Raw genomic sequence first — 27,000 nt, 5'->3', positions numbered from 1 at the left:
TAATCAAGTTTTAAATCCTCGTTATCCTGGACCTAATAAAGTTTTTCATGTAATGAAATATTTAATAAATAGAAAATTTTGGTAAAGGTCTTTTCCGTTATATGTTATCAATTGTACACATCTTGATATATCTTTAGAATATCATTTCTTAATATATTAAAAAGGATGTGAATTTCCTTTGAGAAAAATTTGAATAACATAACACCTTACAAAGACAACATAGGAGATGAGGGGATGATTAGGGATAACAATAAGGCAGAATGAGGATGTGTTTCGCTATTTCATACCTATTTTTGTAGAAAAACTTCATTCACATACCCAAATTCAACGGATATTAAATTTTTGTCTCATCCACATCCTTACCGTATCATGGGTATAATATATCGTACTCATACCTATATATGTTTCTTACTACTTCAATATTAATTTTAATTAATTATTATAAAATAATAAAAAATTATGGTAAAAGAAACATAATATTATAAAATATTCAATATTAGGAGGATGATTGTTTTTTCGATATCAAATACTTTGAAATAAATTATAATTGTTTACATTTTATATTAGAATACCAAATGTAATTTTATGAAAACCAAAACATTTGTTAAATTTGCAAACATTAATGAAACCTAATTGATAAAATTAAAAATATAAAAGGAAAACAAATATTCAAACTAAAATATATTTTAAATGTTTGTGTACTTCAATTTTTTAAATTCTAATTAATCTCTTTTTTATACACTAATAAAATTTATAATACATCACTTAATCAAAATGATGCAAAGAACAAATAATAAACATAATAATAAAATTTTGACATAGATATTATATCTTTTGAACTCCAATATATGTTGGATGGTGATAAAAATATATTCATGGTAATTACATTAAATTTTTATATTGTAGTAAATAAAATTTATTTATACAATTATAGTGAAAAAATTACAATATAATTAATAATGAGTTAGAAAAATAAAATAATTATATAAAATATATCAAAATAGTATTCTACATGATGAACATAAACAACAAATAAAAATTTAAAAAAATTAACAAATGTGTGTTTTAGAAACAATTTGAGAGACGATCGAAAGAAATCGCACAAAGAAAAACAAATGTATAATTAATGGTATGATAAGATTAAAAATACCTTAGAGATATAAGAAAACTTTTCAAATATCAACATATATATACTCAATGGTTGAAAAATAATGAAATATTGTTTTAGCGAAACAAAATAGTTTTTTAAATGAAACAAAAATGAATAATTATTGTTTTTTTAAATTTAATTAATTATCTATAATAAAATTATAAAAAAATATTTATTTTATATCTCCTTTTCTTAAATAATTATGATAAAAATTAATTCTTTTTATTATTATATTAATAAAAAAAATGGATACACATGCACCTAAGTGCATTTGATTTCATTAGTTATAATAATAATAATAATTAACCATATAATTTATACTTAAAAATGTATATGTGAAGTTAAAATAATTTGAGATAAATATAAGTTTCTATTTAAGTAGTACATGTGAGAAGAATTCAACACTAAACATTGAAGTTTGAGGAAACAAAATCCAATTAAAAAAGTTATTATAGTGTGTAGTAGAAAAGAATACACAGAATGAAAGGAGAAGCAAACTAGCACCATTTATGCTAGAATTGGTAATGGCCACATGGATTTATACAAAAATGGAGAAAATCTATTTATAACCTAATAAGCTTGAAGTGTAGAACTTAAGAGACCTTAAATTTCTCCTAATCAGACAATTTGTTTATCTTACATATGCATTGACTCACTCACATTCTTTCACCCTCTTACATATTCCTTCAAATCTTTCTCATTGTTAAAAACAGTTCCAACCTCTCCTCAAAAAGTTACCATTGTTAACAAACAAGACCCCATTATTCATCATTTCTCATTCTGCACAATATATATCACAGCAAACAAGGTTAACATGAGAGGGTTCAAGGCTTCCAAACTTTAGCACTGGTGAGGTATAAAGTTCTTTTCTTTATGTTTCTGAGTTTCTCTGATTTTATCAAACTGCATGATTCCTACAAAAATTCTATTGTCTTTTACAAAATTATTTGATTTTCTATATATAACAGGGCATGTGCTTGCCAAACATTGTCCACAAACCCTAATTCTGAACAACCTGAATTCCAAACTACGTGAAGAGGAAGATCTGTTTATGGCTATACAGAAGAATGCATAGAAGAATTTTTCTTCTAAGAGGTAGTTAATTAAGAATCTCTTCATCAAAATCTTAATTCTTTCACTTTTTACTCATATATTTTGAATGTGGTGAAGTACTTAATTTTTTTTAATTAGTTCTTACTTAAAATGATATAAATATGATAAGTATGATAATGTTATATGAATGAGTTGTAATTTGATTACATTTGATTCTAATAAAAAAAATGTTTGGTTATATAAAACATAATCAACGAAGATTACACATCAAAGAAAGAAAGAAAATGTTTCTATAATTGTTTTCTAGCTTCCATATAGATACCCTCTTCTGCCTGTTCTCACTCCACAATTTTCTCTCTCTTAGTATAACTACAATACTGTAGATACCTTAATCTTTAAATAGAAACTTATTTACAATTTCGGGAGATATTCTTTATAAACTTAATCTTTATAAACTTCACTTAGTAAATTGTGATTTACTGAGCGAATATTCAAAAATTAAAATGTTTAGAAGAACTCATTTACCTAGTTTTTGAGGGAAATTTCAACAATTTCAAAAAATTAAAATATTTAGTAATTAAATTACTTGCAATTCAATTCTCTTCATTTTTTAAATAAGTAGTTTGGAAGAAATAATTGAAATATTTTAAATTTCAATTTTCTTATTTGGATAAAGAAATTTAATATCTAATTTACGGTGAATTCAACTCTAACTTTGAGTCTAACTAAACCTAGCTCGACCTTCAATTCGGTACAACTCGTATTGACTTTTGGTTCAAATCGACCTTCGACCTGGTTAGACTTCCGACCGCTGACCCGATTCGACCTTTGGCCTGACCTGACCCGACACAACTCGACCTTTGTTCCGTCCCAGCTTTCGACCCAACCAGACCTGACTCGACTTTCAGTTTGACTCGAACCGACCCAACTCGACCTTTGGCCCAACCCAGACCAGCTCGACTCGACCTTTGGCCTAGTCCGACCCGACCCGACCTTCGATCTGGACTAGCCTGACTCGATCTTTGGCTCAGCCTAACTCAGTTTTTGGCTCAACCCGACTTGACTCAACCTTCGTTTCAAGCTAGCCCAGCTTTACCTTCGGCTCAGGCCAGTCTAGTTCGACCTTCGGCCTAACCCGACAAGATCTTTTGCCCTAGTTGGCTCAACCTTCGGCGCGACTCGGGCTTGGTCAGCTAGACCTTCAACGTGACCCGGACCGGCCTGACTCAATCTCGACTCGAATTGACTCGTCTCGATCTAACTCGTCTGGAACTGGCTCATCTCAACCTTTTACTCTACTCAACTCAACTTTTTGGACTTGTAGACTTTTTGTGCCCTAACCAATAAGCAATTCCACAACTTGAGGAATTTTAATTTCCTTCTTTTTTGAGTGAATTTTTAATTCTACTATTTTAGTTAGTTGAAATACCTTTTTAAAATTCCTCAAATTTCAATTTCCTTTTTAATTTTCTCATCCAAACGTATAATTTTTCTTAAAAGAAATTCAAATCCTTCAAATAAATGAATTACTCTCTTAAATTGTCTCATCCAAACATAAGCCAATTTTGATTTATTAAACGATTTTTCCATTTCAAGGACAATGTTTCATGTTTCCTGTTTCCTTCATTCTCACAACGAACTTCCTGCATTTTGATTTCCTTACTTCTTTTTTCTTATAATTGTTAAGCGGAATTGGTTCGCTTAGAGTCTTTTTCATTTTAGTTTCATGACCTCTCTTCCTTTGTTTTAGTCAAACAAATTTAAATTTATCAAATAATCTTCATTTTAGTTTCATCATTCCCCAATTCCTCTTCCTTTTCCTCCTCATTATTTTCTTTTTTTCTTTCTTTTCTTCCTCCTCCTCTTCCTCTTCCTCTTTCCTTTTTCTTCTTTTTCTCATCATCCTCTTCCTCTTTTTTCTTTTCTCTTCTCCCTCTTCCTCCTCTTCCTCCTCTTTCCTTTTTCTTCCTCTTCATCCTTCTTTACCTCTTTCCAACCTCCTACTGCCACTTCTGCCGCTGCTCGCCCTTGGACCATCTTCACATCATCGTCATCGCCTCCAACTCTAGTTTCTCCTCTTCTTTCGTCTCCTCCCTTTCTTCTTCTTTCTTCTTTTCTTCTTCTCATCTCCACTTAATATATAAAAATATTTCATTAGATCGAGTGGGAAGTTGACCATTTTTTACACTTAGGGATTCACCAAAAAATAATAAGAAATATAAATTACCGATGAATTTAAAGATATATAAATATTGGCAGATTTTATTAATAAATTTTGCACAAATTGAAAGAATTTACCAACAAAATTTACCCAATTAATACATCGCCGGCGAAAATATTTTTCAATAATACAAATTCAAATTTATCGACGGATATCATCCACTATATTAGTATTTTTTAAAATATTTGTTTATTCTCTTCATTATCACGCCTTTTTATGGTATGTAAATAAACATTGATATTAATGATTAAATATGACGTATTAATTATATGCAGATCCTTAACCTACTCCTATATACAAATAAAATTTCATTAACAACAATTTTAGTGACCAAAAAAGTTAGTCACTATAATAACCAAATTAGATATCAATCTATTAAATAAAAAAATTATTGGTTACTAAAATAGTCACTATTATTAATAAAAAATCATAATTGGTCACTAAATTAGTCACTATTTAATTAGACACTAATTTAAAAATTAATTTCTTTGGTAGCAAAAACATTGGTCGTTAATGTTTATTGACCAATTTTCTTTGGTAGTCAAAATTTTGGTAGCTAAATTTTGTAAACCAATTTAGAGACCAATTATAATTTTTTATTCATAATAATGATTATTTTAGTAATCATTAATTTTTTATTTTATAATTTGGTATCTCAATTGGTCACAATAGTGACTAACAATTTTTTATCACTAAAATTGATTGTTAATGAGAGATTTTCTTATAGTGCAACATGGCATTCTAAAATTGAATTAGCTAACGCAAGTGGATGAGGGAATCCTGGACAAAATTAAGAGGATTACACACTTATAACAAGATCTCAATCCAAATAATTACGCCAACAAAAAAGAATATAAAGAAGTACATAACCAAAAACGATCTTAGCTTTTAAGTTGAGACATTTTCTAAAGGTCTCTTAGCAATATATCATCAATGTTTTGTGCCATTTTCATCTACTTGTGAATAATTTTTTGGAAGGGTTGTCTCTTAACATCTATTTCAAGGTTTTTATTCTATTTTTTACTGTCTTATTTGAAGGAGCTTTCTTACTTAGCACACAAAAGTATCTTCATTTTACATATTTTTCTACTCATTCTACTTATGCTTAAGTATCAATAAAAGTGTCTTTCATATGTTTTTTTTATCGACAAATGTTAGTTATTAAATCTACCAAACTAACCTTATTTCTCCAAATTGTTAGCAAGGGATCAAACCCATAACCTTTTCCTCCCTTCCCTTCCATCTACCAACTAAGTCACCTTATCACTCTTATCTTTCGTATTAAAATTTATGATTCTACTTATCATTCTTCCTTAACAAGTTCGACAAAAATGAGTTGAATTGATGATGAGGTTCACAAATAGGCGTGAAAAGTAATTCTAATATTGGAGGTATTGGTGGAACTTGTTCCAAATTTGATGAAAAATTCATGTATTCATCAATTTGGATATAGGTAATATCTGATTTTTTTTTTTAAAATTGGGTACAAGAATGGAGATAATATGTACATCATCTTGTCCTAGTTTCTATATCTATCTTTGTCCTTATCCTCATCCCATCCTTACATTCATTCTTATCCATATGGTAATTTCTATTTTAAATTACTACAATTTCCTTAATTTCAAACCTTTCTTTATTTTCTTTCTCTACACAATTCTTTATATTTTCTCTCAATTGTTCAACTTGTTCAAAATTCACAAAGTTCACTAAGATTTTTAAGATATATTTTTTACTTTTATTAAAATGATTATACATTTTACTTTGTGTGTTTTGGTTAAATGGTGTAGTGCAACAGAAAACACAAACTTCAATCTTGTTAGATACAATACTCACATTTAATTGTTTCTACTCCTTTTTAATATCCTTTTCTTTATAAGAATGTTTGACTCTTGGTATTCAATCTCTTAAATCATTGATTTACTAGTTAACATGAATAGTTTATCTTTTTTTTTAGAGCTGTCAAAATGGGTCACTCAGTCCAACCCAACTCGGTTCACCATAATGAACCAATTCAACTCAACTCATTTATTGGTGACTAAAAAAATGATAACCTGGTCTGACCCACCACGAATGGGTTAAACAGGCTCAGTGACTCACTTAATTAAAAAATACAAATTTTTATCTTTTGTCCAATTAAAATATAAATAAACTTCAATAAAATTCAAATACAATAAAATAATGTTAAACCCCAACTACCGTATAAATGTTTGAGAATGCACTTAAATATCGAATCCCCTAAAGTAAGTGTGAAATACAAAGCTAGACAAAAAATGAAACGAAAATAATAACCAGATGCAAAAGTCCTTCTTTTCTGAAAAATTAAAGATATGTTTTTTTTTTTTCTGCGATATTACGTTTAAATGTGTTTGACCAACATTAGTCTTTTTTTCCCATCTAAAATAATTAACTGTCATCGTTAAACTTGGAATTAAAAATTATTTGAGTAATTTCATAATTGAAATATTAATGTGGTCATCTAATTGACATTGAAGTAGTTGTCAAATTATAATTGATATTTCATATAATAAATAATTTTAAAAAATAGCCCAGATTTGACACCTGCAAGCTAAAATTCAGACTTACATAAGATTTAAGTAGCAGATAAATTCTGATATTTTAAATTCAATACCCAACAAAAAAATAATATAATGAGTTTTCAATAAAAAAAATGTTTTGTTTAGAATTTTATTATTACAACTTTTCATCAAAAATAGTAATATTGTAAAGTAATATGTATATACGTCACTGTTTTGACTGATAATGGAAACTACAGCTACCCTAAATAAAACAAAACATTCTTTTCATTGAGGATTTCATATATTACTGGATAGTAAAAATTTATTTAAGTCTAAAATTTATATTTAAAAAGGTTGTTTATTTTATTCACAAATTTACAAGTATATATTAAACATTTAGTGTGCAAAAGTACTAGTTATAATATATAAAGTAATATACATTAAACTTTGTACAATCTGGGTTTTATTCAACTGAGGGAGGCTTCAGTGAAGTGTGCACCCATCTCGGGTCAAACAGATACAACCTGTTCAACACTTTAAGTTGATTTTTCTTTTTCATATTGAATCAAATCATGTGATATGATAAACGTAACATGATTTGATTTGCTTGTTTGCTTCGAGATCATGTTTCATCTGGGTTTTCTATGAGAGAAAAGTATGGAGTCATGGAAGCCTTTCAATTTCTTTTAGCTCTGATATATTCACAGTTTTATCTTTCGTGTCAAAGTGGTGTTGATTGTTGATCCAATTCCTCATTGTGTGCTCTTTCACTGTTTCTAGTTTCCATTGGTTGTCGGTTGATCAACTACTGAATACCAGAAGAAAGGTGGTAAACTTGTGTAAGCGAATTCCATTGTTTGAGAGGAAATCGTTCTCAAGAATCATGTCCCTTTTAATGTTTTTTTCGGGCATAAGGTACATATTATTGCTTGCACTGTATTTGTTCTTTCAATTTAACTGTGTTTCTTTAGGTCTGCAATGTTTTATGACTTTGATTCAACTTGGATCAAGTTTTCTTTGTTGTACTTGTTTTGGTTGAAATTGGATTCATGATAATTGAAGAGGCCATGTTGTTTATGCTTTCAGGAACGCTCTGGCAGATGATGAATTAGGCCTGGAAATACTGCATATTTCACTCCCTACAACTCTGGCTTTGGCAGCAGATCCTATTGCTTCTCTAATTGATACTGCATTCATCGGCCATATAGGTTTGATTTACATTTTCCCAGAAAACTTGTTAGACTGATACATATGTAACTATATGAATGGTCACAATGGTAACATTTTCACAAGTCATAGAATTAAAATCTAGTAGGATATGTCCTGGAGATTGAGGGGCCTATAGAAGGGTTACAAATGTGGCTAATTATGTTTATTGTCTTAAGACTTCTCTTGTGTCCTTGTGTTCATAACTAATTAAAGTGGTGAACAGCAAAAGGTTATCCCATTAGGGATGAAACAATGCTAAATATTTCCATGAACCGTTAGAAGAACTATAGCTTTTACTGTAGGAAGTACCCTTCCATAATTTTTTTGTCCATTTTCCAGTTACCAGCTTGCCATTTGACTGCATTTATTGCTATTTTGTAGGTCCTGTGGAGCTTGCTGCTGTGGGAGTCTCCATTGCTATTTTCAATCAAATCTCAAAAATTACAATAATTCCACTCGTCAGTGTTACAACCTCTTTGGTTGCAGAGGAAGATGCTGCTGAACAGAGACATCAGTCAGAAAAAGAAATTCTGCTAGAGGAATCTGTTGTAAATGAGAGTGTAAAGGTGGATATAGAAGGCCAAGAAGACAAACCTGGTATATATATTTTTCAAGGATAAAAAACCATTCAAATTTATGAATTTGTATTTTATGGTTCATTCAATTGAAGCTTTTCTTGTTTACTCTATAAGTATTAATTTTAATTTTATTTGTGTTTTGAAGGCAATACTTTTTCAAGAAATGTTGATAAAAGGGATGCACTTGGCCGTGGCAAAGCCTATATTCCATCAGCATCCTCAGGAATAGTTATTGGCGGTGTTCTTGGGGTCCTACAAACTCTCTTTCTCATTTTTACAGCTAAACCGATGTTGAACTACATGGGCGTTGATTCTGTGAGTACTTTTTGGAAAAATCATGAAATGAATCACTTAGGCTGATTTAATGATGTGTTGATGCTGCTTTTAGTCCCTAGAAAGTGACTCATCTTTGGTTTTATTCCCTGACTTCCAAAACTATTAGTTTTCATTCCTATATGTTTAACAGAGTTTAGTCCTTAAAATCATGAGTTTTTGTCCTCTGCATTATTAGTTTTAGAGACTAAAGTTTGGCTATTTCAAAACTATAGCGACGAAAACTTATGGTTTTAAAAGTAGGGGACTATATAACCAAAGATGGCCCATCTTCCAAGAAGTGAAAACACTATTAACCCTTTAATAATTGTTTGAAGGTAACTTTAATTTTTGGTTTATAGCTTTAGAAGACTTTAAATGACTGTCATATTGCTTTTCATGCAGAATTCTCCTATGTTCAAACCAGCACAGCAATACTTGACACTGAGATCATTCGGTGCACCAGCAGTTATTATTTCTATGGCAATTCAAGGAGTTTTTCGTGGAATCAGAGATACAAAAACTCCTTTGTATGCTACAGGTACTTCACGTCTTCTATACATTGGATCAGTATGCTACAGATACAAGAGGGACTAATTAGCATTTTTGTATATTCTTTATGTTGTTTCATGTGCATCAATTCAAATTTCTTGAATCAGATCTTGATAGAGACTAGAGGGTTTGTGGAGATCAATTAAAATTTATTTGTAAACACAAAAAATGAGAAATACCTTATTCTCATTCAGTAACTTGTGAAACTTGATTGCAGTAATGGGAGATGCAACAAATATCATTTTAGATCCATTGCTCATGTTCGTAGTGCGGTTGGGAGTCAGTGGAGCAGCCATTGCCCACATTTTCTCCCAGTAAGTTCACCTTTTGAGATTCATTTATGATTAAGGATATATCATCACACAGACAAGATATTCAACTGAAGTCACATTGCACTCTTATTTCTCATTTCACTAACTGGTGACATGATTTAACAGGTACTTGATATCCATATTGCTATTGTGGAGTTTGATGAAGCAAGTTGTTCTTCTGCCTCCGACAATGAAAGACTTTCAATTTGGGAAGATTCTGAAAAATGGTTATGATTTTTATCTATTCCTTCTCTGCTTTTAAAATCTCCTGCTTCCTAATTTCTTATAATTACTTTTCTTCCTACTGCTTGAATTTGATCAATCTCTTGTAGTCTTGTGTGAATATTTTTTATGCATTCTTAAGGACAAGTTTGTAACTCAGTTTTGTTCCCTTGGTTGTAGGGTTTCTGTTGTTGGTTAAAGTTGGAGCTGCGACTTTCTGTGTGACCTTGTCTGCATCCCTAGCAGCAAGGAAAGGATCAACAACTATGGCTGCATTTCAGATCTGCTTACAAATTTGGATGGCAACATCTTTGCTTGCTGATGGATTGGCTGTTGCTGGACAAGTAAGTAGTTGATAATAAGTCCAAAACCTATTTCAAAAGCTTATTTTAAATGTCAAAATAAAAGCAATAGATAATTTTGGAGAGTCTTATGGTTCATTAATTTTACAACCAAATGTAAGTTCATTTTGTACATTCAAGTCAATATAGATAATAATGAGATTATTTTCAGGCTATTATTGCAAGTGAATTTGCTAAAAGGGATTACAAAAAGGTTATCGAATCTGCCTCACGTGTGCTGCAGGTATATTTCAACTTGCTACTTTAATATTATTTATTTAGCTGTTGATGCTCTTAATTCACCTGTCTTGAGTAATATTATTATGCAGCTTGGTTTGATTCTTGGGCTGGTGCTCTCAGTTCTTCTTATCAGTCTATTGCCCTTTGGTTCTAAGTTATTTACAAATGACAGAAGTGTTCTGCAACTTATCAGTATTGGCATTCCAGTAAGTAACATCAATACAATAGAAAATAACACTCCAATGATTTCATAGTTTCTCATCTGTTTTTCCTCTTTTACTTGATGAATACTTGGTCAGTATGTTGCTGCCACTCAACCTATCAATGCTTTGGCTTTTGTTTTTGATGGAATCAACTATGGGGCATCAGATTTCACATACTCCGCTTACTCAATGGTAAGTTAATTAGGAAAACTACTTCTTCTGTAGATTGAAGCAAGTATCTTAGATTGTGTTCATGATTCGTAATAATGATCAACCCTTTGCCTTAGGAAACAAGGAAAAAAATGATATTGTGAATGTTGACCAACCAGTTAATTCCTATTATGTTTTCCTTTTTCATAATTTGTACTTTGAAAGAATTATTGCAAAGTTTACCCAACCCCCAACTCCTTTGTGCTGTGAATCAGTTTATTTTCCATTATGGCTTATATGAACTTGCTATTTCTCCCAGATTATGGTGGCAGTGGTGAGCATATGTAGTTTATATGTGCTGTCCTCAAGCTTTGGCTTCACTGGTATCTGGATTGCGTTGTCTATTTACATGGCTCTAAGGATATTTGCAGGATTTTGGAGGTAACTTCTGCTACAAATAAAAGACACCCTCTGAGCAATACTTTTGGAGACATTTTCCTTTCATTTCATTTGAGACCACTGTTCTCTTCAAACAAAAAGAAACTCAACAACAGAAGTATTAACATAACAAATTATAACGTTGGAACTTGGATTGAAAGATGTAAACATTTATGAACTTTGGTATGCAGGATTGGTACTGCATCAGGACCTTGGAGCTTCCTTACTGAAAACTCTAATTTGTGCCAGTAGTTCCATGCGGCTTTTAACCATTGTGAGTTTTGGTATTCTGATTCTAACGTGCACAGCACAAGCAACATTGAAGAGATACCCTATCATGGAGTACCACTACTTCAGCTATTTCTTCCTCTTCTAGGGGGTGGCTCCTTTCAAATGATAGTTTTTATTTGAAGTGATTTTTTTATACTACACATGATTACACGTGTATATATGTATATGAAAGACAACGTTTGTGTATAGATCAGATTTTAGGAAAACAGAGCAAACTATATCTTCATTTTTAATTGAATACAAATGTTTTGGTTCTCAATTGGAAGATCTTGAACCTGTATCTAAATTGTTTATGCATAAGGATGCAAAGAAGTGTTGATAGCATGCTAGGGACTAGACAAGTTTGTTTTCAAAAGATAACTTGCAACACTCCGCGTAAAGTTTGAGAATTCCTTGTATCGAAAGTCTTCTATTTTAAAAAAATGTGTCCCATAATAGAGCGACAGCACAAAGAATGAATTTTCACAAATATACAAGTACTTAAAACATGTTTATACTTGAGAGGGAGGTTTTTCAATGTGAAACAGATTCACACTTGAGGTGAGATATTTAGGAATTCAACGAGATTTAAAAGTCTCACATTTGGTTATAAATGAGTAAGATGAATAATATTATAACGACCTCTAAATTTATTGTCCAAAGGTTTCGATTTGAAGGTAGTGACTTGGTATCTTATACGGGTTTGTTTACCATTCATTAGTGTAAAATTTATTTGGTGTCTCTCTTTGAGAAATCTAACACTAGATTGTTTGCGTCTTTAATCACGCAAAGCTTATTTTCAAGAAACAACTTATAACATTTCTTTAACACTTAACAATTTTTTATTAATGTAGAAATATATAAGATATAAAACATTAATTTCACACCTAAACAAATTTTCTCTTCCACCAACACGTGTTATTTTGGTTGTATTTTCTCTTTTTTGGTTATGGACTTTGAAACCAACTTAACTATATCAAGTAAAGTGCCTTCAACAAGTGAGCTCCTTTACTTGAGGCATGTACCATTTTTAGAAAAAAATAATTGTAAACAAAGTTTTTATGTTTTTCAACAAAGTAATAGTCTCACATAGTAGTACTCATACCACAATTTTTTTCAACTAGTGTGGAATCAAGAAACTCCTTACCCAACAATCTTATTTTGATAGCAATGTCTAACTTTATCTGTGCATTCCTTAATCGTCACACTTTTTCATATTTATTTAAAAGATATTTATAAACAATTATAAAATTTCTTATAAACTAATTTAAATAAAAAAAAATATTATCAATCGAGAGAATATCTTCGTATATAAACTATATATATATAGTAATAATTTGTTAATACGATATTTTAATAACTTCTTCTTATAAATTTAAATGTCATTTTTTAAGTAGTTTTTATTTTTTCATTTTTTTATTCTCAATATTTTAAGATCACTTAAAAGATGACGATACTTAAAAAAAAGTTGTTAAAAATTTAGTAATTAAAATATTATTGTGTATGAAAAGTACTTATGCTTCACTGTCTATCTAAGGTAATCAAATAGGGGTGTCCCACACTAACCCATTGTATTTATTATGCAACCACTATTTGAACTACTTATCATAGATATTTCTACCAGTAACTCTCTCAACCACTGAACTTGTACATCGAAACAATGACATCTAGACCAAGCTCATGAAACCTTGCATTCCCACACATCTCCCTAAAAAACATCATGGCCGAATCACTTCTTTTCAGCTTCGCAGAATCACTCATAGGGAAGCTTGCTTCTGGAGCCGTTCATGAAGCTTCTCTTGCTCTCGGTGTGCACGCAGATCTTCAACAGATGGAAGAGAGCATGTCACTCATCAAAGCATTCCTATTAGACGCTGAGCAAAAGAAGCCGCTGAACAATTCACTGAGTGAATGGCTGAGACAGATCAACCAAGTGTTCTCCGACGCAGAAGACATAGTTGATGATTTCGAGTGTGAAGCGTTGCGGAAGCACGTTGTCAACACTCACGGTGGCCTCACAGGGAAGGTACGTCGCTTTTTCTCAACCAGTAATCCTCTCATTTACCGAATCAGAATGGCACATGAGATAAAAGACATCAAGGAGAGGTTGCAGAAAGTTGCAGCTGATGGGAACACGTTCGGCCTTCAAATCATTGATCAAGATACACGTGTCGTTCATGTGACGGATACTACTCATTCCCACGTAAACCCTTCCAACGTTGTTGGAAGACAACATGAAAAACAGGAAATACTAAACCTTTTACTACAACATGGTCATGGCGAAAGTCTCTCGGTTGTTTCCATTCAGGGTTTCGGTGGTTTGGGAAAGACCACACTGGCAAAGTTGGTGTTCAATGACACCACCATTGACGAGTGTTTCCCGTTGAAGATGTGGGTGTGTGTCTCTGGTGATTTTGAGCTTAGGAATGTGCTTATTAAGATTCTCAATTCTGCTCTAAACCCAACTAACGAAAACTTCAAAAACTTTGAGACGGAGCAGCTTCAAAATCGTTTGAGAAGCACACTTCAACGCCAGAAGTTCTTGCTAGTGCTGGATGATGTGTGGAACGAGTATCAAGCTAGATGGGATGATTTGAAGGAAATATTAGATGTAGGTGTTGAAGGGTGTAAAATCATAGTGACAACTCGTAGCCACAAGACAGTTACCATTATGTGCACCAAATCCTCCAACTCTTACCTTCTAGAACGCCTTTCTGAAGAGGATTCCTTCTCTTTATTTGTCAAAACGGCTTTTAAAGAAGGGAAAGAGGAAAGATATCCACAGTTGCTGGAGATTGGGAAGGAAATTGTGAACAAGTGTGGAGGAATACCATTGGCAGTGAAAACCTTAGCGAGTTCACTGTTCTCTGTGGTTGATAAAACCAAGTGGGAAGCTATGAGGGACGATAAGATTTGGAATTTGCCACAAAAAGAAAAGGACATTTTGCCTGCTCTTGAGATAAGTTACAATCAACTTCCTTCACATTTGAAACCCTGTTTTGTTTGCTTCTCCCTTTTCGGTGAGGGTTCTGAATTTGTCAGCTTTTATGTTGCTAAGTTGTGGGAGGCACTTGGTTTTCTTCCACCACCAAAGGAAAATGAGACAATGCATGATGTTGCCATTCAATTTCTGCGTGAGCTTTGGTCAAGATCTTTTCTCACAGATTTCATTGAACTGAGCCATTGCTACATTTTTAAATTACATGATTTAGTGCATGATCTTGCTATGTATGCTGCCAAAGGTGAGTTTCAGACAATATACCCCCGCAGTTCAAAAATATCTCCCAATGCTCGACATTTGGCATTCAGTGATAATAATCTGCTAGACCAAGCTGTTCTTCCAACAGGTCTGAGAACTATAATTTTTCCTGATGAAGCCACCAATGAAGCTTTCTTGAACACATTGGTGTCAAGGTGCAAATACTTGAGGTTTTTGGAACTGAGTAACTCTAAATACGAGACTTTACCTCGGTCCGTTGGAAAGTTGAAACAAATAAGATATCTCTGTCTCTTTGGGAATAAAAACCTTAAGGGTCTCCCTTGTTCAGTATGCAACCTGCAAAATTTGGAAAATTTGAACCTTAATGAATGCACAGAGCTACAAGAATTGCCCAAAGGAATAAGCAAACTTATCAGCCTGCGTCAGCTGCATATAACCACAAAGCAACTTCATTTTCCAGACCAAGAAATCTCAACTTTGACTTCTTTAGAGACTTTAACATTCAACTCTTGTGATAATTTGGAGTCATTGTTGAAAGGGATACAACTTTCTAGTCTTACAAATTTGTCTTTGCATGACTGCGGGAAACTGAAGACTTTGTCCTTTCATGTCATAGCAAATTTGGAGCATTTGCTTATCGACAATTGTTGTGAGTTGGAATTGTCAATGGGCTTTGGCAATGGCAACCAAATCCCTGATTTAAGGTTGAAGTCTCTTGCTTTTAAAAGTTTGCAACAGTTGGTCACTTTGCCTCAGTGGTTGCAAGGATCTGTGAACACTCTGCATTCTTTGGTGATTGCTGACTGCAACAATCTTAAAGAGCTTCCTGAGTGGCTTTCATCTGCGGTTTTTCTCAAACTGCTTGTAATTGAATACTGTTCATCCCTGCAGTCACTCCCTGATAACCTCATAAATCTTGAAAATTTACTGATTAATAGCTGTCCTGAATTATGCAAAAGATATCAGCCGGGGGTTGGACAGGATTACCACAAAATATCTCACATCAAAAAAGTTTTTGTTGGTGAATTGGAAGAGTGATGACAATGCTTTTTATAAGAGATAGTTGAGTTTCTTAAGGATGTTGACTAAATTGTTTCTCTCAATTCCAATAATCTAAGATCTGGTTCCACCACTTTCTTGGGAAAATAAATACCCTTAAGGAATTTTACGAACTTTAGTTCGCAGCAGGGATGGAAAAAAAATTCATTAATGATAAGTTTTTGGTTGGATATCTTAATTGTATTTATTCATGTGTTTTGTGAAAAGATTTAGGTTGTTTTTAGATTTCTTTTAGATTAGGTATATTTTGTGTTTTATCAGAGATTATTGTACAGGGGAGTGAAGGATTGGAGAAGAAGTGAGGTTGTTTTGGAAGGACCCAGTCGCCCAGCGAGCATGCCCAGTAGCCCAACGAGCATGCCCAGTAGCCCAGCGAGATAGCCTTGGTCGCTAGTGAGTGGACGGTTTTCTGAAGTGGTTATAATTTCGAAAGTTACACAAAATTGTTGTGTGCTAGAGTGTGGGAACGCGACAGAACCAGGAAAAATACGAGAAACGCCATTCTAGGGTAAGGAGAACTCACATCAATTCATCCATTCCATCAAATTCATCCATTATTTGTTCTCTAGATGCCTAAGAGTGACTAAACTCCTCTTTCATTAGGGTTGGATGTAACGAACTTATACTCTCTGTAATTTTCTTATGCAATGTAATCTCTTTCGTTGTTCATATGTTCTATCTCAATTATTAATGTGCATGATGAAAATCTTTGCTATTTGGTTGTATCTAATTATTGGAAAATGAATAGGAACTTAACCTGGAATAGAACAACTATGAGATTGGGTTCTAGGAATAGACGTAATCTCTAGGTCATTTTATACATCAAATCTTAATGCAAGTCAAGTCATGTGTTAAAATAGTTAAGGAATTAATGTTTTGGCATATTTGACTTAGAACTTGCTTATAAGGAATTAGGAGCTAATATGCTTATGATGAGGATGTTTGAGTAAGATAGAAAAATTGTGTAGGAAATATTGCGTTAGTATGGTTCATGAAATCCAACTTTGATGAAGTTTTTCCTAAATTCTTCTATAACTTTAGTGTTTACTAATTTTGCATGTTATTCTTAATTTAAATCAATCTTTTATGTTGACATCATTGCTAAAATTAGTAAATAATTACAATTAGACAAACAAACACAAATTCTTTGGAAAAACGATACTTTGATTTCCATTTTACTACTTGTAACGAATTAGTACACTTGCCAAATAGTTAACAATTAGTCCCGATCCGATTTTTTTACTCCAATCCAATTTATTTTATAAAAAAATTGTTTCATTTAAAATTTATTTTATTCGATTTGGATTTTAATCTAATCTATATTTTTTATATATTTTTTACATTAGATATCCATTTTTTGAATTAATATTTTCAAATATAGAAAATCTAAAATATTTAATCCAAAATTTCAATCTAAAATTGTAGTTTGGTTTGGCGAAAATCTTACTCTAACCAAAATTTGATACAATCTGTCACGGACGAAATTCGTCCAAGTTGTCCCAGTCAAAAGTCAAGCAAGTTAGCTATGATAGAATTTCGATGAAATTTAACTGCGTTGGTCCATACCAAAATTTGACCAAGACAGCTTCAATCGAGTGAGCCGTGATTAAAATTTTGCCAAATTTAGTAATATCATCCCTGACGATATAAGTATTAAAAAATTTATTTTAAATCTTTTTTATAAAAATTAGATTCTAAATTTTGAATTTAATTCAAATATTTTGATCTAAATTTAAATTTTTATCCAAATATTTAAATCTGAATTTAAAAAAAATTTAATAAAATTCTGAAAAAATAAATGATTCTAAAATCTAATGTAATCATTTGAATTTAAAATACATCTCGATTCTACGTAGGAATAGATATTCAACCGACTTCTCGGGAGTTCTTTTTCTGTTAAAGATTAGTTGTTGATATTTATAATTTTAACCACTCTGTACCTCATGTTGTACTCGTTACCAAATATGAAAAAAATAAGTTTTTTATAACATTTTATATTCTACTTTGAACCAGTAATCAGAATGAGAAAGTTAACCGGTTATATATAATAGAAAAAACATCTTAAAGTTTTTAGATTGAAAGTTTAACATATAATATATTAGTATTAAAATTTTCCTGTATAAAATATTATATATATATATATATATATATATATATATTTTGTTATGTATTTTATATGCACTATATATAAATATTGTAAGACTATATTATATATATATATATATATATATATATATATATAATTAGTAAAATTTGACTTTAGTTACTATTAAAAAAGTTTCTTTAGTTTTCATCTTTAAAAAAACTTGAAATTTTGTTTCTAACATATATGATTAGCGAAAGGTCGTATGTTACTTCTTTTCGATATACAATGTTAAACAAGATGATAAAAATATTTGTGCATGCAAATATTTAGAGATGAAATATTTTAATACTCATTCATAAATAGTACATATAAAATGTTAAATAAAGATAATAAAAATATTTGTGCATGTAAATATTTAGAAATAAAATATTTTAATACTCATTTATAAACGGTATGTATAAATATTTGTTATCTGCAAAAATAATAAAAATAAAATTTAATTTATATTTATTAAATTAAATTTAATTAAAATTAAAATTATGTTTTATTAATTTAAATTTAATTAAAAGTTAAAATTTAATTTAATTTACATTATATTTTATTTTATTTTATTTAAATTTTAATTAAAAAACTTATAATTTTTTTTTAAATATTCGTGGGTATGCAGGTATCCATGTGTATCCGCGAATTTTAAAAAAATCCATAAATATTTTTTAAATGGGTATTTGAGAAGTAAACGATGGATAGCAGGTGAATTATTTTTTTTAGATCGATTACGGGTAAACACTATCTGTACTCGACCCAACCCATTATTTTTCCTAATGTTAACATTTGATACCTACAAATTATCAGGTTTTTTGTATTTTTTTCATGATTAATTTATCTAATTAACTATTTTTCAAAATGTTGTTATGAATATTTTATGCTGAATTTGCTTCATGTATAATTTTATTGGATGAATGTATTTCTTTTTGTAGCGGACCACCTATAAAATTTTACTATTCTAAAAGAATTAAATATTAAATGTGATTATTTTATTATTATGAAATGGAAGGAATTTAAGCATTCGTCTTTTTTTTCCTTTTAAAAAAATATGAGCCGTTCAATTAATCCAATGGATAATATGCTGGCTGGATAGGGTAGGGACAAAATTACAGTGGAGAGAATCCCAATTAAAATCAGAGAGATTTGAAATAGCACACAATAATAGCGGAAGAGTGTTAAGAAAGCTTTCGCAGAAGTGCTTCCCATCTTCCTCCTCTTCGAACCACTTCAGCGTTTCTGAAACCAAAACGCGATTCCAGTTCAAATAGAAATCGCACTTTTCAATTCCTCTTCGCAACTCCCATGATGCATTCGCGTTAGGAATGAACGCTTTCGCATTCTCCAACACCCTCGAACAGCGTTGGTAACCACAATTCAAAGCCATATAGGGTTTCGGTGCACTTGAAAACACCGTTGTCCATGGACGGTGGCGATGACCCTTCAGCATTGGCATGGCTTTGGGTCATTGAAGCCCTATCAGCCTGTAAAGAAATCCCGGATAGCACTTTGCTGGGTAAAAGGAATCATACTCGTTTATTTTCCTTTTAATTTCGTTTGTTATGAATAATTTCATGAATACTGTAGCTGTTGTTGGTCATTATGTAGGTTTGATTGATGCAGCACCTGTGGCGAAGGATAAATTTGGTGAAAATACAAAGGAAATGGTTTCTTTGAGGTGCTTGGAGAAACTGTCCACTAGTATGGTTGACCGTGTAGCTTCTTCTACATCGGATTCCAGAGCTGGATTTGATTTTTCGCGGAGTTGTCAAGATGTCCTCCAGGAAATATTGGATGAGGTAAAACAATTTCAAATTTTAAGTGTGTTTGATATCACAGTAGGAAGCGGTAGAATTGAGTTTACCTTGGTTTGATTTTAATGTAGACATGGCTGTTGGTTATTGTTGGGTAAAATTGATTTTGCATCTAAATCTTGGTTTGGCTAGAACTAATAAAAGGTGATTTATGTTAAGGTGAAAAGTTTGCGCTTAGGTTTTACTTGAAATTTGCTTTTGGGATAAAATATACAAGCATAAGTTACTTAGCTTTAATGTCAAGTTTAACCCAATTCAATTTTATAATTGTTCACCCAAATATACACTAAATCACCTTTGATATGTGAATGACATAGTTTACTTACTCCGTATAATGTTGGAAGATATTTGAACTAATTTGAATACTCGTACTGTGTTTATGTTTGTTTTGAAAATAGTTTCCTGTTTTCCTTTGCTGTGTTTGTATAAACAATTACACTGGTGGCACTTCATTTTTACTTTATTTCCTGTTTAAGATATATATTGGAAATAATGAAAACGTGATTGTTGTTGTTTCCAGACTAGTATTTTTTTATTTAATATTTGAAGATGGATCTTCATGAATATGCTAATTGAGATAAATCTCCCTCTTTTATTAATGTAACGTATGAAGCAGATCCCATTATCAAATCTGAAAATGACTGGAGCGCAGCTTTTGAAATCAGATGTTTACCCGTTTATAAATCACAAAAGAGCTGGCACTTCTAAATGTCACTTAGAGCAGGTAATGAAAGTGTCCTTTTTGTTGAGAACTCTCCTGTATGAGATTTGTACGTTTTCATACCAGTTTTGTGTGATCTGTTTCTTTTCCTGATGCTGAATAGCTGAGACAAACAATCTTGGAAGGTACTCATCCTCATACCGATTACTTGAAAGAAAGGAGTGGATTATTTCCGCAGAATAACAGTTACTCAGTGATTGTAAATGATGTCAAACGTGGTGATCATTCAGCTAAGGAAGCTGGGAACTCTGCCAATACAGAAAACATGCTAGGAAAAGATAACTCAGTGTCCTTGACTTTAGAGAATGGGAATAGATCTTCGAGAGAACACTTGCGTGATGATAATCCTTCACCCTCTAAGAGGAGTAGGGTTTACTCAGTTGATGATTATCTTAAAAAACACTTTTATGGAAAGCAAGTCTGTCAGAAGGAATGTGATGATTTCTTTAGAACTTCAAAGAGGGTTAAATTTTCTGCATCTACAAGTTTTGAGCCTAAGAAAGAGAAGCTAGATTCTCAACAAAGACAGGAAGTGTCGGAACATTTAACTGAAAGAATTCTTCTAGTTTCTGAACAGGGAGATCATCCTGTAGAAAATAATAACGAGGAAACTGTGGGTTGTGGGTCCTTAGAGGATATTCTCAATAGATGCATTGTTTCAAAATTGTGCCAACCCAGCAGCCATATTGAAGTTCCCCCTGATGAATCAAATATTCCTTTTAATGATGCTTTGATGCATCAACATATATTTGATGGTGAAAATTCTCAGCATCTGCTGGTTAAGTCAATTCCACATGAAGCACTTGCAGATGGAATCCAACATGAGATTTCAGAAGGTAAACCCACGTCTAAACATGAAAAAGATTTACAACTTGAAGATCCAAATGACTCACCGCATCAAATTGCTGGTGTTAAAGCACTAGATCATAGTGGGAATGGTTGTGGAGTAGAGAAATCAGGTGATATTGGGTATCAAGGTGAAAAAACTAGCCTTGAAATGAAGAAGCAGACAGTACAAAATCGTTGTTTGAAGTGTAATGAAGGTGACCAATTACCAATTCGTGATGTAAATATCGTCCAACCAGTGGTTACTGAATGTTGTCTCGGTATGACAACTACCATGCCAACAAATGATGCTAATGCAGAAAAAAATCAGCAAACAATTAATCTACACCAACCCAAACAGACGGAACCAGATATCGCAACGTTAAATCTCTTCCAAGAGCCAGTTGCTTGTGATGAAACTATAGTTGGTGCGGTTAATGGTTGTGGAGCAGAGTTATCAAGTGATAGTGATGGATATCACAACGAAAAAGAATGTCTTGAAGCAAAAAAGCATGAATTCCTGCACTCCCACTGCATGGTTGATCAAGATTTCTCAGCAATGAATGAACCAAATGAAAAAAATCTTTGCATGAAGTGTAATAATCAAGGTGGCCAATTATTGATTTGTAAAACAACTACTTGCCCAATCATGGTGCATGAAAACTGTCTAGGTGCCTCTGCACAATTCGATGCAAATGGCGACTTTTTTTGCCCATTTTGTGCATATTCTCGCACTATTTCAGAATATATTGAAGCTAAGAAAGAAGCTTCCTTGGCAAGGAAGGAATTGGCCATCTTTATTAGTAAAGGTAAAATGAGTCAAGCTGCCGAGAGTCTTCTTTATGAATTTCGTACACAAGAACATTGTTTTTCAAGAAAGAGTAGTGAGTATGAACATATTCATGTCAAAAACAACAAAGATGAACAGTTAACAAGGTGTGGAGACAATAGAGAAGATCATGTTGGTGAGCATGCAAATGAAACCAATAATCTTCAGTTTGGAAGAAGTCAGCAACAAGCGCCTATATCATGTACCCATTCATCATTCAGAGAAAAGGAAAATATAAGCAATAGATCAGTTGAATTTTTAAGAGAAGAGAAAATAGGTCAAATGCCAAATGCAAAGAACATAACTGGTGTAAGAGGTGAAGAAAATGAAGTGCCAACTGACTGTGTAGATGGACTTGTTGGTGACACATGTACTAGTGAAAAAACAAATATTGCCCTTGTTAATAAAAGCAACTCTGGATATGAAAGTTCACAAGAAACAACAAAACAGCTAGATATTGATGGAGCAACTGAACCAGTTTGTGCACATAATACTGGAAAAGAGGAAATGTCTGAAAATGATTGTGAAAAGGATAGTATTTCTGGATACACCTTGAGACACCGTAAACACAAAATGCAATGGTAAGTTCCTACACTTTCCCTACCATATGTGATTATTAAAATCTGAGTAGTTTGGTGGCTAAGGTGTTCTACCGTATTTGGTTAAGTGCCAAGTTTTAAATACTTTTGGCAACAAAATATTTTTGTAAGGATGTATTTTTTGTTTCTTATGCCATGAATATTTTATGTTATGTTGTGGGGATGGATCCAAAGATGCCAATGTATTTTTTTCAAAACCAATGGTTTAACTCAACATCTACAATTTTTTTTGGCTATCTTCAGTTAGATTAGCTCTTCTTAACTAGTCTGTCATTTTTCTTTTTTACATGTGTCTAAACTATCTTAGGCTCAACACAATTTTACCATCTTTTCCTCGGTAGGTATCACTTTATTAGAATTGTTTTACTCTCTGTTTTTCTTTGGTTCTTTCTACAGCAGTTGTCCTGTACAACTTCATATTTGACTGATGTAATCCCTATCTAGTGAGTTGAGTGCTTAAGCTCTAAGTGATCTAGTGTATAAAAGACTATTGTATCTCTGATTCAGTTTAGTAGAAATACTTCTTTCAACCATTCTCTAATTCTATTACACTTTAAATTTCTCTCTAATATCCGTTCTCACTCATATCTTTTCTTGTATGAACACTCATCCAACTTACGACTTGGATCATATGTTCTTGTTGGCCCTTGTTGCGACATATTCAGTACTAAAAATATAGTCCTAGAAATTTGGGATTTGGACCGAACTCAACCCTTCAAAACCAATGAGTAAGGTGAAGTTTGTACCTTATATACTTTATTTTAGCCATATCACTAGTGAATGAGAATAAATTACACCCCACCTCGACCCTACAAAACAGACCTATAAGATAAGATTTACATCTTGGTTATATACTTCATTTTAATCTTATCTCTATTCCCTCTTAACCTCACAAAACTAACCTATAAGATAAGGTTTACATCTCGGTTATATACTTCATTCTAATCATATCACAATTCATTGTGGAACTTTATCACCATCCATGAATTGCAGTAAATGCTGTTTTCCAACATAAAACGCCACTGGCTTTGTGGCTGTTGTAAAGTTTTCCTTTAAGCGTAAGAGACACCTTTCTGTGACAATTAACATCTGATGCATTTTTTTAGTTTCTTTCATCCAGCTTGAATGACTTATATCTCTCTCTATATTCTTCACTACCTTTTACGAAATCATGATAGATCCTAGATACCTATACTTGTGGTATTTTATGATCTCTAATTTTCACCTCCTTCCTTCTCAGTGCTAGTGGGTGTCATGAATTTTTGTATTCAAATTCAACTTTTCCAAAGAGAACTGATAATTTCCTTACAATAACAAATATGATGTAACAAGATTTCCATTGATACACACATTAACAAAAGCCAAAATGAAAAATCCCACCTTCGTTATGTTCTGCAATCTGTAATCAGTTTTCTTCAAAACCTCATCATTATCCCATCGGAAATCCTGAATATCCCATGACTAATAACCTCTCTCTTACAATGCCTTAGATTCATTATTGGTAGATTGTATGCTGAATGATGGGGTGCCAAGTTGAACTATTCCTCAATTTCTAACAATCTAGAACTGTTCCCATGACAAAATGGGAATGATCTCGTCCCCCTTTCTCCAGTGGAAATGATTATGGGAATGCTAATTTATAAAATATCTCTGAGAATAAGTCTTTTACTGGCAATTTTTCATATCTTATTCTAAATTTGCGAATGTGTCATCTCACCTTAAGATTTTGGGGATGCAAAAATAGTTCATGAACCAAATGCTGCCTTATAGTAATAATTACGTTTGAAGGACTTATACTATTGTATTTATTCTAATTCTAATTTATTTGGTTATTTTGACTGACAGCAAACCTGAGGCACACCCTGCATTTCTGGCTAATCAATTAAGACGAAAAAAAATTCTGTGGACAGAAGAGGAGGAAGAGATGTTAAGGGTATCATTTTTCTTTCTTCCATCACTTCTTCCAACTAGTATGACTTCACATCTTATTAGTATCTAATTACATATGTTTCTGTGTAAATAGCATTCCTCGAGCATGTATTTCATTTGCTTCCACAACAATTCTTTGAGTAAGAACAATCTTATAGCATAATAGAAAGTTAAAGGATGTGGACCTTCTGTGTGTTTCTTTCACCTTGATTTTTGAGGTTTAATGTATCTCAAGGATATATGTGTGTATGTGTACGCGCACGTGTGGGTGTGTGTTGTAATAATTGTTTGTTTTCTCTGTGAAGGAAGGAGTACAGAAGTTTGGTTTGGATGACCCAAAGAAATGGAAAAACATTTTGGCATTTGGTTCTCATGTGTTTGAGAAATTTGGTAAGCGTCGTACACCACAAGACCTGAAGGATAAATGGAAGAACATGTGCAAAGCTTCCCCAAAATAAAAATGAAGGGCTTCATCTCAAGTTATACTTGAAAGAGTGGTCATCTGTCTGCCGCTGTTCCTCATTCTCATATGACTGGCAGTAGTCGAAAATTAGGTAAAATTAGTATTCTCTATACATGGTCCCAATTCTACCAAAACTACTTCAAATTTTATCTTATTAAATCTGAAATGCGCCTGTGTCATGCACTCCCTTACCGATTTTGGGAATTGTCTGTACCATGTTCGTTCACTTCAGGGGATATTTTAGTCCTTTTAAAAAGGAGAAAATGTTGCATTGATTCCTCTCGTAACATATTATTAATTGATATAATGGACAGGACCCATATCTACACAGTATCCATACCAACATATATGGTTCAAACGAGGGTTTTGTGTCATAATATCTTGACCTCAAAACACAAGAATTATGGTTTATGGATCTTTATTTATACCTTCAAAATTCAGTAGTTGAATATGTATTCATTTTCTGGTTTTGGATGTGCTCAAATTTCGATATTTACTTCGTATCCTAGGATCATTTTGGTTTACCAGATTACTCTGGTTGAATCAAGTGTACGACATCTAGTTTATGTATGTATGTTGTTTGCTTATCTAATGCATTGCATTTTGTTATTCCCTCAAGAAACTTGGCAGATGATATTTATATTGTCACAGCTAGTCTCCTATTACATTTACGGCATCGCCTTTACCCTTACAAGTAAGTTGCACAATCTTTTGCCAAGAGAAGGGAATCATTGAAGTGGTGCCTTACATGCCATTTAACAACTAGGTTGATCAGCCCAGACCTTTTGATTGCCAATGTTGTTGATTCAGCTCTACCATTTTGAATCAATTTTCGGTGTAAATGTTCACATAAACTAGTCGCTTGTATTATAAGGTTCTAGTGAAAATGTGAAATCTTCATGGTATATCTCAATATGTTTTACCCAGATGTTTCATGTGAATTTTCTTTTTCACTTACAAGTTTGATTTCATTCTTTTCCTCAAATAGTCTGTCTCTAATTTGTCTCGTAATCGATGTATATTTGTGTCATACCGTTGCCTTCAGCGTCAATTTTTCATTGCCATCACTTCATTGTAATTTCTAAATTCGTTTTCTTTGGTTTTAAGTGGTAATTTTTAAGACTTAAATGATAAGAATGTAATTCACAGATGACATAGCTGGGTAAATAGAGGAAAAGCATGGGATAAAGGTGAAGTAGGTCTCGAGAATCAGGCTGTGTATAGCAGGAAAACATGTGAAATGTGGCTCGTGATATTGGAAAATGTTGAGGTGGATCTTTCTTATAATCCTTCCGTTGAGGTCAAATTCAGCTAATGTATAGAATCCAAAGATGAGTGTCAGAGTTCATTCAAAGCACTCACAGTTACTTGGAAAAACTATTTCCATGTATACTGTAGTCACTGCCTCCACATTTAATAACCATATTTTCTTCCATTTTCCTCATCGGATCAATTATAGAGCTCTTCATTTACAAAGCCTTATCTTGTAACATTGCTATTAATTAAAGTGTTTAGACATCAGAAACTGATAAACTTATGTATATTTGCATAATTCAAGATGGTTCTCTTGCCTGGTGTTTGTATAATTTGTTTTTTAGGTGACAACATAGACGAAGTGCTGTTAAAACCCCTTTGACCTGTCAATTC

At 32.3% G+C, this 27,000-nt stretch overlaps 3 protein-coding genes across 15 annotated transcripts; all 3 read left to right on the top strand.

The window, feature by feature from the left end:
* Positions 1 to 1,864: 1,864 nt before the first annotated feature.
* On the top strand, positions 1,865 to 12,052 carry LOC114189803 (protein DETOXIFICATION 42-like). Of its 2 annotated transcripts, XM_085675530.1 has the most exons (15): positions 1,865 to 2,004; positions 2,119 to 2,245; positions 7,721 to 7,855; positions 8,027 to 8,148; positions 8,531 to 8,746; positions 8,873 to 9,042; positions 9,445 to 9,580; positions 9,809 to 9,905; positions 10,029 to 10,129; positions 10,305 to 10,468; positions 10,638 to 10,709; positions 10,795 to 10,911; positions 11,005 to 11,100; positions 11,378 to 11,499; positions 11,688 to 12,052. In XM_085675530.1, exons 3-15 carry the CDS (start codon positions 7,824 to 7,826, stop codon positions 11,746 to 11,748), a joined length of 1,506 nt encoding a protein of 501 aa, XP_085531656.1. In that variant the 5' UTR covers positions 1,865 to 2,004; positions 2,119 to 2,245; positions 7,721 to 7,823; the 3' UTR covers positions 11,749 to 12,052. The 2 variants fall into 2 exon arrangements, with proteins under 2 accessions (XP_085531656.1, XP_027934302.1); XM_028078501.2 differs by lacking the exons at positions 1,865 to 2,004; positions 2,119 to 2,245 and adding an exon at positions 7,389 to 7,595.
* A 1,339-nt stretch (positions 12,053 to 13,391) lies between these two features.
* On the top strand, positions 13,392 to 16,714 carry LOC114190471 (putative disease resistance protein RGA3). Its single transcript, XM_028079368.2, has one exon. It carries the CDS (start codon positions 13,487 to 13,489, stop codon positions 16,022 to 16,024), a length of 2,538 nt encoding a protein of 845 aa, XP_027935169.2. The 5' UTR covers positions 13,392 to 13,486; the 3' UTR covers positions 16,025 to 16,714.
* Positions 16,715 to 19,328: 2,614 nt separating this feature from the next.
* LOC114191711 (uncharacterized) lies at positions 19,329 to 26,932 on the top strand. Of its 12 annotated transcripts, none has more exons than XR_014996657.1 (8): positions 19,331 to 19,689; positions 19,782 to 19,972; positions 20,604 to 20,711; positions 20,812 to 22,943; positions 24,807 to 24,894; positions 24,985 to 25,030; positions 25,196 to 25,444; positions 26,503 to 26,932. XR_014996657.1 is itself a non-coding variant. In XM_085675822.1 (7 exons), the coding sequence occupies exons 1-7, from the start codon at positions 19,596 to 19,598 to the stop codon at positions 25,222 to 25,224; spliced, it is 2,688 nt and encodes an 895-aa protein (XP_085531948.1). In that variant the 5' UTR covers positions 19,331 to 19,595; the 3' UTR covers positions 25,225 to 26,279. The 12 variants fall into 12 exon arrangements, 3 of the variants coding, with proteins under 3 accessions (XP_085531948.1, XP_027936868.2, XP_027936866.2); XR_014996656.1 differs by lacking the exon at positions 26,503 to 26,932 and adding an exon at positions 25,973 to 26,279; XR_014996658.1 differs by lacking the exons at positions 24,985 to 25,030; positions 26,503 to 26,932 and adding an exon at positions 23,627 to 23,694 and having other exon boundaries at positions 19,329 to 19,689; positions 25,200 to 25,303.
* Positions 26,933 to 27,000: the final 68 nt, after the last annotated feature.

Source organism: Vigna unguiculata, chromosome 7 (genome assembly GCF_037176805.1).
Source record: "Vigna unguiculata cultivar grain cowpea cultivar isolate G323 ecotype 2 chromosome 7, ASM3717680v1, whole genome shotgun sequence".
Classification (NCBI taxonomy): Eukaryota; Viridiplantae; Streptophyta; class Magnoliopsida; order Fabales; family Fabaceae; genus Vigna; species Vigna unguiculata.
This window is presented reverse-complemented; position numbering and strand designations above follow the sequence as displayed.

Bases quoted from the DNA above. Each gene is read 5' to 3' on its own strand.
- LOC114190471 (XM_028079368.2), top strand. From the start codon at position 13,487: ATGGCCGAATCACTTCTTTTCAGCTTCGCAGAATCACTCATAGGGAAG.
- LOC114191711 (XM_028081065.2), top strand. From the start codon at position 19,596: ATGGACGGTGGCGATGACCCTTCAGCATTGGCATGGCTTTGGGTCATT. The intron at 20,712-20,811 runs GTAATGAAAGTG...GATGCTGAATAG, and splicing joins CTAAATGTCACTTAGAGCAG to CTGAGACAAACAATCTTGGA. The intron at 24,895-25,195 runs GTATCATTTTTC...TTCTCTGTGAAG, and splicing joins AGGAGGAAGAGATGTTAAGG to GAAGGAGTACAGAAGTTTGG.
- LOC114189803 (XM_028078501.2), top strand. The intron at 7,856-8,026 runs GTACATATTATT...TTATGCTTTCAG, and splicing joins ATGTTTTTTTCGGGCATAAG to GAACGCTCTGGCAGATGATG. The intron at 10,912-11,004 runs GTAAGTAACATC...ATACTTGGTCAG, and splicing joins TTATCAGTATTGGCATTCCA to TATGTTGCTGCCACTCAACC.